General features: G+C 43.7%; 1 protein-coding gene across 1 annotated transcript; it reads left to right on the forward strand.

Annotated features, from left to right (window-relative positions):
* Positions 1 to 203: 203 nt before the first annotated feature.
* On the forward strand, positions 204 to 2,790 carry LOC149920092 (uncharacterized). Its single transcript, XM_090137824.1, has 5 exons — positions 204 to 346; positions 810 to 881; positions 1,017 to 1,088; positions 1,553 to 1,700; positions 1,877 to 2,790. Exons 1-5 carry the CDS (start codon positions 244 to 246, stop codon positions 2,205 to 2,207), a joined length of 726 nt encoding a protein of 241 aa, XP_089993950.1. The 5' UTR covers positions 204 to 243; the 3' UTR covers positions 2,208 to 2,790.
* The last annotated feature ends 9,212 nt before the right edge of the window (positions 2,791 to 12,002 follow it).

Below are 12,002 nucleotides of genomic sequence, written 5' to 3' on the forward strand. Positions count from 1 at the left end.
AAAGGGGAGGTTTACGTTAGATATTACGAGGAAATTTTTCACTTAGATGGTGGTGACACACTGGAACAGGTAGCCCGGAGAGATTGTGGATGCCCCATTCCTGGAGGCATGCAAGGCCAGGCTGGATGTGGCTTTGGGCAGCCTGGTCTGGTGGTTGGCGACCCTGCCCATAGCACGGGGGTTGAAACAAGATGATCATTGTGGTCCTTTTCAACTCAGGCCGTTCGATGATTCTATGATTCTATGAATACGGAAAGGAAATCTTTCTTCTGTTTCTTTACAGATCTGCCTGTACGCCGCGTATCTGGGCTGCCCTGTTTTCATCAGCTTCGAGGCTACCCCAGGGGTGAGTGGTCCGTCTTGGTTCATTTCACAGTGTCAGCATGTACTTTCAGCCTTGTCTTCCTGTGGAACATGTATTACACTGTTCTTTGCTAATGCTGGGGTGTGGAGCAGGGCAGAGTAGACATCAGGAGAGCCCAGAGATGTGCCCTGGGATTCTTTGCCCTGCCCAGCTGTGTTTGCCAGCAGCCCCAGCCTTGTGTCTCTTGAAGTGCTGATGGCAAAGACAGCAGCATTTGGGGCAGAGTTTAGAGCTGCTCGGGGATCCTTTCCCCCAGCCAAGCTGAACGTGGTTTGTTTGGTGCGAATATGGTGCCCCTTTTGGCACCTGGTACCCATTTGCCACATACTTGCGAGTGGAAGAGGGAGACAAGTGTCTGCGAGTGAGAGTGTTTGCTGCCATTCACGGCTGAACAGATTAATTGCAGTCTATGTCAGGAGCTGTTATCTTCTGCCTTTGTTTGCAGAGGTGGCCTCGGGTGCTGGCTCAGTAGCTTCTCAGTGGGTTCCTGACTTGGAACCTTGGAGGAATCACATGGGTAAGTGGTGTGTCTGGGTTTCCTCAGAGAGATGCCAGGTGCATCTAGAAGGCCAGCCTGACCCATCTGCAGCTGTTGATTATGAAGATTACACCATCTGTAATGGAAATGTTCCTCCTCTGTGTTTACTTATAGCTGTTGAACCCAAGATTCCTGTTCCACGTTCTCAGATGGATCTTGGTTTTGAGCCTGAAGAGTATCCCAGAGGTACGCTGTCTTTGTCTGATAACCTTCTTGAGAGAGAGATACTATCAACTGTTGGGGAGAGCTTCTGTGCAATGCATGTTTCCTGCCATGCAAAGCTGAAGAGGTGCATTCAAACATATAACAGGAGCTGTTCTGTCCGCAGTGGCAGAGCTGGCCACAGAGGATGGTTGTCAGCTTACCTTGCAGAATCCTGCTTTGGGTCCTTGGAGGTACAACATGTGCAATGCACGCCTATTCATTCCCTGAGACACAGCTGGAGGTGGTGATTTCTCAGCCTCTCCCTTGCACGTGGGCTCTTGCTCAGGAGGACTGTAAGAGATCACCCTCATCCTCTGTTAGTAAGACGCGAGAATCAGGGACAGTAATGGAGAGAATACTATAGTCACTCGCACTTCTCCAAGACACTGTGATACCATCAGTAGTGCAGAACTCCTGAGTGTGTTGCACTGTCTCGTGTTCTGCAGGTGCTGGTGGTGTGAGAACAGCAGAGGGAGTGGATCAGAAACGGGGAGAAGATCACTCTGCAGTTGCAGTGCTTGCCGTCCTGTTCTCTCTGGTTGTTCTGGCAGCTTTGGGTTACCTGGCAAAACAGCTGCTGAAGAAGAGACAAGAGTGAGTTGTTTCTCCAGTAGCCTTTGCTAGCTGGCTGCTCTGTGGCGGGAAGCACTTGCAGTGAGAGCTGTGGACAGCCCTCTGCTGGGATTTGTGTTGAGAAATTTCTTTCACCTTTGTCTCTTAAGCCATACAAATTTTGAGTCTTGTCTAAAACCCCTTTCTTTTTGTTGCAGAGGTGCAATGCTATGTGAGGTTTGCTTTTGCATAAGAAAGGAAGACCCATCTCCAGTAAAAAAACGACACACCTTTGCGAGAATTACCATAGAAATTGAAAAGGACTCCGGGAAGTCAAACCCAAATCTGAACGGTCTTCCCAATTCCAAGGTCCCAGAAACACCTTCCTTATTCTATCAGCCCCCGCAGCAATCCTCTCAGACTGACTCAGACTGGGAGTCAGAAGACTCTGATGATACAAGCGAAAGGCCACCAGAGTCAGGAGAAGAGAGGAAAAGTATATGCACGTGTGGAAGACCAGTGAAACTGGGTGAACCACAGAACCCCTAGGGGACCAAGAATGCAGAGATCAGCACTGCTGGGGAGCTGTGTGCCACGGAAGAGAACACACCGTGTCCGTGAGAGAAATACATCAGACAGACGGGGAAGGAAGGGTCTCCTAATCGTGCTGCAGGCTTGGCAATGCAGAGCAATAAGGAATGTCCTTACATCACTACGTCACTCTGTCTCTTCCTCCCAGAAAACACTGGGAGGGAAGGACTGGAGCGTTTGGGGAACTCTAATTCTCCCTTAGCAGCTTTCCCAATTCCATCAGTTCATTGCAAGATGTCCATACTTATGAACGAGCATTCACTGCTGATTCCATATTGTGACACCACGCCCAAGTTGTACAACACACACATATATATATCTACACAATCAATAAACTATAACTAACATCATATACGGATATGTGTACATATGCGCCCAGATGCCTAAAACTACTGACTTGTCTCCCAGCATCAGGTCTCCTTCAGGTACACACTGAATGTCCCTGTTTCTGTTTTTGCATTTCCCACCAAATGAACTCAGGGCTGTGAACAAAATCAGTCCCACGGGTGGGCTTGCTTTTGCCCAAGGCCAGGATAACCCAAACCATTTTCCCTTGTAAATTCTTCTTATGTGCCACAGGGAGTCTATTCCCTCCGATGGTACATGAGAGGCTGGACTGGGCAGGGCCACCTCGATTGGCAGATCCCAGTGTGTTGACTAAGCAGGTGACATTAGCAGGCTATATCCCAATTTATCCCAGTGTTGAATGTTCTGCCAACTACTGCTTTCAGCGTAGTTTTTAACACATATTTTAAAATATAATTTGACTCTTCCAGAAGCTGGTGGATCGTAGAGGATATGATATATCCACTCAGTGCCATGCTCTTTGGTCCAGGAGTTTATGAGGGTATTTTAAAAACGAGTTTTCCTTTATCTGACTCGCTTCTTTTTGGGGTGCCAGGTCACCATAACATTTGCTATTCAAGGACAGCGTTTTGGGTGGAGGTATGGGGTACAGGACATCGGTGTTTCCAGACATCAGATGTTTGCTTCCACCACTGTAAGCATACAGCGCTTTCCACGGCAGATTTGTGGCAGTGTGAATAGAATCCACCTGCAGGCCTCCCCGTATTTATATTTCATCCATTGTCCCCCGTACCAAAGAGGCTTCATGGGCTTTGTTTACTTTATTGTAGCATGGGTTTCACATTCACGGATAACCTGGGCAATAGTGTCCATGGTCAAGCCCACCCATTGATCCTGAGCCCATCCATGTGTTGCACACCTTCCTTGATGGCCTCTGGTGTCATGAGGTCACTGAGCTAGAAATAGCTTTCTATTCTGTTGCTGGTGCAGACCTAGAGCACGAGACAGTTGACACACCTTCTGGACAGTTTCACATTTGAAAGCATTTCTTTGGAGCTGTTTGCTTTCAAACAGAAAGGCCCAGGACTGTTTCTTGGCTGAAGACTGGCTGGTGCACCACTACTGAACTCCCTGACACCAAGACAGTGCTGGATCAAGCAGTGACTAACTGCTTTGCTTTGCTGTTGCTAGGAAAATTTCTGCTCCAAGAAGCCTGCTTGATCACCTTTATTTCAAAAAGAGAGAGAGGAGAGTCTTCAGCTTTCTTTATTCCAACAAAGGGACTGGGGTATATCCCTGTGGGGTTTCTCAAAGTACTGGGGGAGACAGCCCCTCTTTTATCTCTGTATCCCGATGCTGGTGAGCCATTCCCCCTTTCCCCGTTGGCTGAGGTACTTGGGGTTCACATTCTTCCCAATTTGCCTATCAGCAGATTTCCCAATGGAACAGGTCTAGCTGACATATCAGGCCTTCTGTTCCCCTCAGAAGGGAAACACCTATAACCACCTTTCTTTTCTTGGTGGAGGTTGGTTATGATATAGGGGACAAGCTGACTAGCCCTCAGTTGACCCCTCCAACCTAGATGGACCTTCATCCGCATCATCATTTGCCTATCAATCAATTTCCAGAGCCTTATACCTGTTGTGTAAGGCCACCTGGGAGGGGAAGGCTGGCAGGGAAGGGATTTACTGTAAGCGTGCTCTTTTCATTTCTTCTCATTGGCTCAGCTGGTAGCCAGTGACAGCTGCACCAGCACAAACAGTGCAATTTGAGAAGTCTCTGAATTTCCTTGAAAAAAAATCTCTGATTTTTATTTCTGTTGAATGAATAAATTGTAGCAAATGTTTTGATTCTAATATTGAAAGATAAAGCAAATCACACTGAAAGTCTTGTAACACCTCACCACTCACACCCGAAAAATGCTCAGTGTTGCCACAACAGCACTAGGTAGAGGTAGGCAGTGGGGTTTACAACAGTCAGCGCTTATCATTAAGCTTGCCTGTAGGTTTTATCATAACACTGGGAATTGTTAACCCAGTCTATGGCACTTCTTTGTTGATTTTGGTATTCAGGTAAGACTGAATTTCACCATCACAGTCTCTGTCCTCACATCCTGCTTTCAGCTGTGAGAGTTGGCCTTGCTCCTTCCCTTCAGTGCAGGCAGTGTTAGAGAGGAGACCTTAGGGATGTTTGCTTCCCCTCCCAGGCTAATGTGAACATTGAACTTTCTGTGCCTTATTTCTTCAGCAAGTGCAGAAACCTCTAAACTATTGTGTATAATAAGGTCAGGCCACCATTTCCTTCCCTTGTGGCCATGTTTCGGAATAAAAATGTGCCATGCTGAGCTGTCATAAGTAAGGGTGATTAGTTTATGAATGTCAAATAGATTTACACTTCAGATAAGTACTGAGACAGTCATTTAGCTGTGTTGCGGTATGTACACTGGCAGAGACATAAGACACAAGGGAGCTTTAGCCAAGGAGAGCTGAAAGCATACTGACTCTGCTATTACTTGGCTGCCTAAATAGTTACATGGAACTAAGGTGAATCATGCTCTTAGATTGAAATTATTTGTATTTCATCTGAATCATGCTTTTGGTGACTTTCTATAACTTGTCCTGTTGTTCAGTTTTCATGATGCTCTGTAGACCTCTATCCAGGAGTTCTGAAAACAAGTTGTTTTTTTTTGTTTTGTTTTGTTTTGTTTTTTGGGGGGAAGGGGTGATGCTATCACAGAGAGTTTAGATAGTACTCAGGAATTTCCTAACTGTCTGTTCAGAGGCCTTGATCTGAGCTTGCCCCTAGGGAAGTGTTTGGAAAATGAGTGGGTGAGCAGTTGAACTGAGATTTTTGTGGGTTTAAAAAAATGCATGAAAACTCCACTGAGTGGTGCAGAGTTGGAGCCTTAATTTGACAGGTGAGGGAGACAGTGCTAACTTCAGTGGCAGGTGCAAGTAGATGGGTACAGAGCCAGAGCTCACCACTGCTTCTGCTGGGCATGCTCACAACAAGTTATACAGGGCACCCATACCTTTTTTGCTAAGCAGAGGCTCTGTTTGTCTGCAAAGTCAAGGTAAAACAATACCATAAGTATTTGTGCAGGTCTGACATGATTGAGATTTGTGACAGTGTCCTGAAAGAGAGAAAACAAAAGCAACCAAGTAGAAAGAAAAGTGAACATGCCTAATCCAATTTTAAAAGGAATTGAGAGGCTCCAATAAACTAATTTTCATATGTAAACTCTGAGTAGTTGAGAGTACTTGCATGGTACCCCTTTACAAAACAGCCTGAATTACAACGGCTGGTACAATACAGGGAGCTCGAGGTGGGGAATGGAAAGTGTCAAAAGATCAAAGGCAAACCCATCCAATTGTGCTGAAGAGAAAAAGAATCATCAGTAAAATTAAAAAGCAACAAGCAGATCGCAGAGAGATTTTTGACATAGAAGCAATCAGCCTGCAAAGAAAAATAGAACAGAGATGGAAATTTGTACTGGGAGCGGGAAATGTGGAGAAGGTACAGAGGTGAATGGGGCTGACAGATCAGCCATCTCACCAGGGCACAGGGACCTCATGGTGCCTTCATCACCAGTGCATGTGCCCATGGGTGCAGGAAGAGGCATGAGGACAGACACAAGCCAGGGGCACTCACCTGCTCCACAGGAGGGGTATGCACAAGGGGGATGTCAGTGGAAGTGTGTGTGGAGGCTGAGTTCTGCTCAGCATGTTATAAATGGCACTTAAAAATCTGAAGGCATTATTTACATTTTTCAAGTGTTGGATACTGTTGTTTGTCTGTTGAAATTGATCCTGAAAACATAGTTAATTGATGGCTAGTTAATTATATGACTTTAACAAATCAATGCATTGCTTTGCTTCTGACTTCTGTAAAAGATTATGAATTGAACAGTTTTACCTCCAAACATTTTTTATTGTTGTTATTTTGGGGAAAACAAGAGGACGGCAATCTGTAGTCATGAGGATGAATGCTTACTTCATCCTGGAGAGTCTTGAGATCCCCACCCAAAATCACTGATCATGTGCAAGGAGGAAGGATTCTATGTTAATAATTTTTGGGAGGACTATTGTATATGTATGTATTGCCTGGGGAAAACTTTTGCATATGGAACACAGGTAATATATATGCTGCCTCAACAAGATGAAATAAAAAAAAATGCAATACATAGCAGACAGTTTATGCTGATTTCACAGGATTAAAAGACTGCTTCATTGGTGTTCGTGCTCCACAAGTATTCTCTTTGTCATTCGCAGAATCTGAAATGATGTGCTGAGATTAGAATAGATAGAAACTTGCTTCAAAAGCCATCCGGACATAGTCCTGGGCAGCATGCCCTATATGGCCCTCCCTTCTTGAGAAGGGGTGGACGCAGGTGACCTGCGTGATACTGCGATTCTGCCAAACTAGAAGGAAATGCCTCATACTGCGGGCACCGCTGCCCTCTGGCGGGCGAGCGACTGTCTGCATCTGAGGACTTCATCTTCCTAAGCTTGGCATTGCTAAAAAGATAGAACAGGTGAAAAAAGGAAATAAGTGACGGAAAAAAAAATGATAGACCATTTGCTTCTCTTGCTTCCACTGTTGGCGAAGCACCTATAATCTTGCTGTTGCCTTGCCTTTCTCCTCCCTTTCCACCCCAAACAGAGGTAGGCATGCCTCTCCATTCTATCTACTCACTTCCCTCTTACCATCTCTTTCTTGCTTGTGGCCTGGGGAGGATGCAAATCTCCTGTTAGTGGAAAATTTAGTAGGGTGATTATTGTAAACCAGACTTTCAAGTCTCTTGTTCTTGTGCCTTTTTATATAGAGCACAAACAAAGCCAGTTGAGAAAACTTGTGCCAGCAGTCTGCCACTAGACATTGAGTATCTTCTGTTCTCTAGCAATTCTTCCCCTTTACTCTTCCTTCTTTAAAAGTGCTAGGGTTGCTCACCAGTGGTGTCAGTAACTATGAAGTGGTTGCCTTCTAATTTCCTTAGTGGGGATATGAACACTGACTGAGCACAGGTGGAATCACCACTTCTTCGGTATCTACATATAGTAGTTCCTGCAAAGGCTGGGGGGAGTGCAGTTTACCTTTTACTGCATGAAATTGGAGCAGGACCCTGAAAATCTTCTGCATTCAGTGCCATCACATTTTCTCATGCAAATTTTAAATGCTTACAGTGAGGATGAGCCAAAATTGACTTTATAACCTCAGTCCTACTTCCTTGCATATGTAACAGAAGCTACTTTATATAGCCTCACACTAGCTTTCCCATAAAGATCCCTATCACACTAAGTATGCATAGGGTTTAGCACCCAAATTATGTTTAAGAATTTTTCCTCCTACTCTTTCCAAAGGATACTTCTTTGTCTGACTGCATATTCTTAATGAATTCTGCCTCTAGATCAGAATTTCTTTCCCCCATGGCTTTTTCAGAATATTTGTTGCTGTAGTATTTATAAGCAGAATCATACAGCTCTTCATATACTCAGAGCACAGCTAATTTTAGTTGCAGCTGTGAATTTCAACACTTCTGCAAACCAGATCACAAGGACACCACTCAGTCAACCAGAAAATGAGGAACATTCAATGAGTGACCACCTGTGAAAAATCTGGTTTAAGGAACATTGTGGTGAAGACAAGGGCAGCTTGGAAAGTTTTGGACCACGTAGAGAGTCATCAAAAACACCAGTTTGTGGAGCCCAGCAGGTTGAAAGTATTTCAGACCAATGGAATTTTTACCAAATTGGAAGCGAGGTCTAGAAGGAACACAGCTTAGAATCCTGAAAGGGTTGTTGGGTATTGCCACTGGATGTGGCAGTCACTTGTTTGGAGGAAGTTCATCATGACTCTTCTCCAGGACACAAAGAACTGGGAGGTGAGTACCCTTCCTGAACTCAGTCCAGAAGGGGAACTCATCTCTACATGGAGAGATCCTGCAGCTATCAAAGTGATTAATGCCCATCAGGATCAGAGACAGGACCTGTAGAACAGAAGCTTATGAAAATAGATTTGGGGATAAATAGTTTTAAGTCAGATTTGAAATAACTCCAGAATTAATAATTATAAAAACAACAACAACAAGAATAATAATCTGTGGAAAGTAAATATGGCATTTCAGCTCTCACAGACAGAAAGGGAATGCAGTTCTTATTTCAGTAGGCCATCATAATTTCTGTTCTAACATGTTCTGCCTCATTTACCACTTCCAATATTTCTGAGAATTAGGCTGAGGCCCATCTTAAAACAGTTTCCATCAATATCCTGTTTCCCATGGGATGAAGCAAATATCTCCTATCTACTGAATGGAGTAGGGGGAGGAGGGGCAGGAAAAAAGCCAAAAAAACCTGGCGAGTGAGTGAATGAAGATTATTAGTTGGCCAGTACACATTTTGATTCAATTTACACTCTTGAATTTCAGGTCATGTATTACCTGATGACTGCTAGCAGCTTGCTGTGCTTAATTGGAACCTGCGCTGTGCATTACAGAAATACTTGCTGACACTACTGAAACACACACTGAGGAATCCAAGTTTCATTTGTACTCAGGAAAAGAACAACTTCTTACACCAGCAGAACCCTCTCTGATCTATTCCCTCAAGTCTCAGTCCTTTCTGTCCCTTCACATCTTCTGATTTCTTACCACAGAATCACTCAGGGCAAATGGATCATTTGCAACATCAGTTCAAAGTAGTATTAACACCGAATTTAGAAATTGCTCCAGGCTTTACCCATTAAGGTTTTGGAAATCTTTGGGAACAGAGATACCATAGCTTTTCAGGGCAACCTGCTCCAATGCCTGACTGTCCCTATGGTAATGATTTTTTCCTTATGTCAAGTTTGAACTTCCCAGTTTGATTTGAGTTCACTGTCTCTTCTGAAACAGCTGTTGACCTCCGAAAGGGTATGACTCTTTTCTTGACAACCTCTCTGTGTTGTAAGGCTGTTATTAGGACCCCCTTGCCTCTTCTATGGGCTGGGCAAACCCACTTTCATCAGTCCCAAATTGTAGGACAGATGTGTGCTCCACTCCAACTATCCCCTTGCCTTTCAAAGGACTCCCTCCAAGTTTCTCACTATCTTTCTTGTATTTGGGGTATAGTGTGCCAAAACTGGATGCAGTGTCCTTGATATACTCTGAAAGAGAATAAACCCTTCCCATAATCTACTGGATAATACAGTTATGTATGCTGCTAGCTTTCATCTCTGACACAACTCATCATGGACTTATTTTTAGCTTGCTTTACTGCAAGAACTGTTGGCTCTTTTCCACAAAGCTGTAATCTTTGCCTAACTTCATTTAGTTACCAGGCTTTTCAGAGACAGATCCTTTCATGTACTTATATTTCTCTCCCATCACAATCAAATCCTAATTATCTTCCCTCCAGTTTCTTTACTCCAAATCCAAATCTAGTTTGTTTCTCCCCATCACCTCTAAGATCTATGCAATCTGCAATTCCATGAAATCCTTTCTACATCAGATATTTAGCTTCTCTCTTCCCTGTGTTTGTATCATCTTCCTTCTCTCTGCTGCCCAGACTGAGCTTCAAAGACAACGTCAGATCTTACTAATGGTTCTAACCCAAGGACTCAGCCAAGAGATGAAACTACCGCAGACTTTCCTCCCTTCATTGATGAAAATTATGTGGAGACAGTATAGCCTTTAAATGAGCAAGCGTAAAACATCCTTCAAAAGCACACACCTGGTCAAGTGTGAGTGCACAAGAAAGACAGGAGGAAAGGATGAAAAAACAGCAACTCTGCTTAAGACAAAGAGAAACCCACATTACACACATTTCTTCTTTCAAAGCATTATCCTGACCTTTAATAAGAAGTAGTAGTCTAATAATTAAAAAATAATCAGAATAATGCATTTTCCCTGATTTATTTTTTAGAACAGCAGAACTTTGGGTGTTGAAGTTGTCCAAGATAATTCAACCTAAGACATAAAGCAGAGATACAGTAGTATAAGCTTGGCACAATTATTGGGCAATTGAAATTAAGTTATTACTATTACAGATGCTGAGCAATTTGAGAAATACTCAGAAGCAGAAGACCCATGCGTGTGACTGCACATTACATAACATATTTTCATTTTCAGTTTTAAATTTCATGTTTCAAAGCAGTGATGTATCTGTCAACTGTCCATCATTAACAAGGAAGTTACAGAATATCCCAAGTCAGAAGAGATGCAACAAAAATCTTTGAGTCCAGCTCCTGGCTCCTGGCATACAGCACCACTCAGTATTCAAGCCCTATGTGTGAGAGTGCTATCCAAATGCTCCTTGAACTGCAGCCTAGGGTAGTGCCCACCACCCTCTGGTGAAGGATCTTTTCCTAACCCACAACCCGATCCTCCCCTGACACAGCTCCATGCCATTCCCTCGTGTCACTGTCAACAGAGAGCACAGAGGAGCTGTGGAGCGGCTACAAGGCCTCCTCTGCTCCGGGCTGAACACACTAAAGGAATTCAGCTGCTCCTCATACATCTTGCCCTCTAGACCTTTCACCTTCTTCATAGCCCTCCTTTGGTCACCCTCTAGTAGTTTTATGTCCTTCCTATACTGTGCCACCCAAACCTGCACCCAGTGCTGCACAGCACAGAGCACAGCGGAACAACCCCTTCTCTCATCCAGTAGCAATGCTCTGTCTGATGCAACCCAGGGTATGGTTGGTCTTTTTGGCTTCCAGGGCACGCTGCTGCCTCATGTGCAACTTGTCGTCAGCCAGAATGCCCAGATCCCTTTCTGTGGAAATGATTTTCAGACTCTCATTCCCCAGTTTATACATAAGTTCTCTCAGGAAGCCAGCAGCAAACTAACCCAACATTAAAATCAGTAGAGATATCTGACCAGCCCATTGACTAGCACCATCTGTACACATGGGAGTTTTCATAGTTCAAATTTTTTGGCGAAGAAACAAAGTTCCATCCCATTCCACTGTAGGAAGGGAGCAGTTTTTGAAATCTTTCCTCTCAGAGTCATACCACACCCCAAACCCTTTTCAAAGTTCTACACTGGCCGTGTTTGCTAGCACCAGCAGGAAGAAGTACAGTTAGGAAAAGGAGCAGTGATGACAACAGATTTTGCTTCACAGACTTTATGCCATATGCTTAAAATACATATATAATACATAACAAATATAAAATATTTAAAATATTATTTTATTAAAATAAAGTGTCAAAGCTACATCTAATATGGTGCCAGCCCACTGTGTTTCAGAATTGGCTTACATGAAGGATACACAAGCCTACTGAAATCCTAGGGAAAACTTAGATACCAAAAGGTAATTTTGCACATTTAAACATCAAGTCTAAGGGAAAACAGTAACTTTTTTATAACTTTTTTTTTTTTTTTTCATATAAACATTCAATACTAAAACCAAAATCGATCTGATTCAGGATTCTGTGCACCTCTTTAATATACTTCAGCAGTAAGAGCCAGC

The sequence above is a fragment of the Phasianus colchicus genome, chromosome 1, assembly GCF_987193195.1.
Source record: "Phasianus colchicus chromosome 1, bPhaCol1.hap1.1, whole genome shotgun sequence".
Taxonomy (NCBI): Eukaryota; Metazoa; Chordata; class Aves; order Galliformes; family Phasianidae; genus Phasianus; species Phasianus colchicus.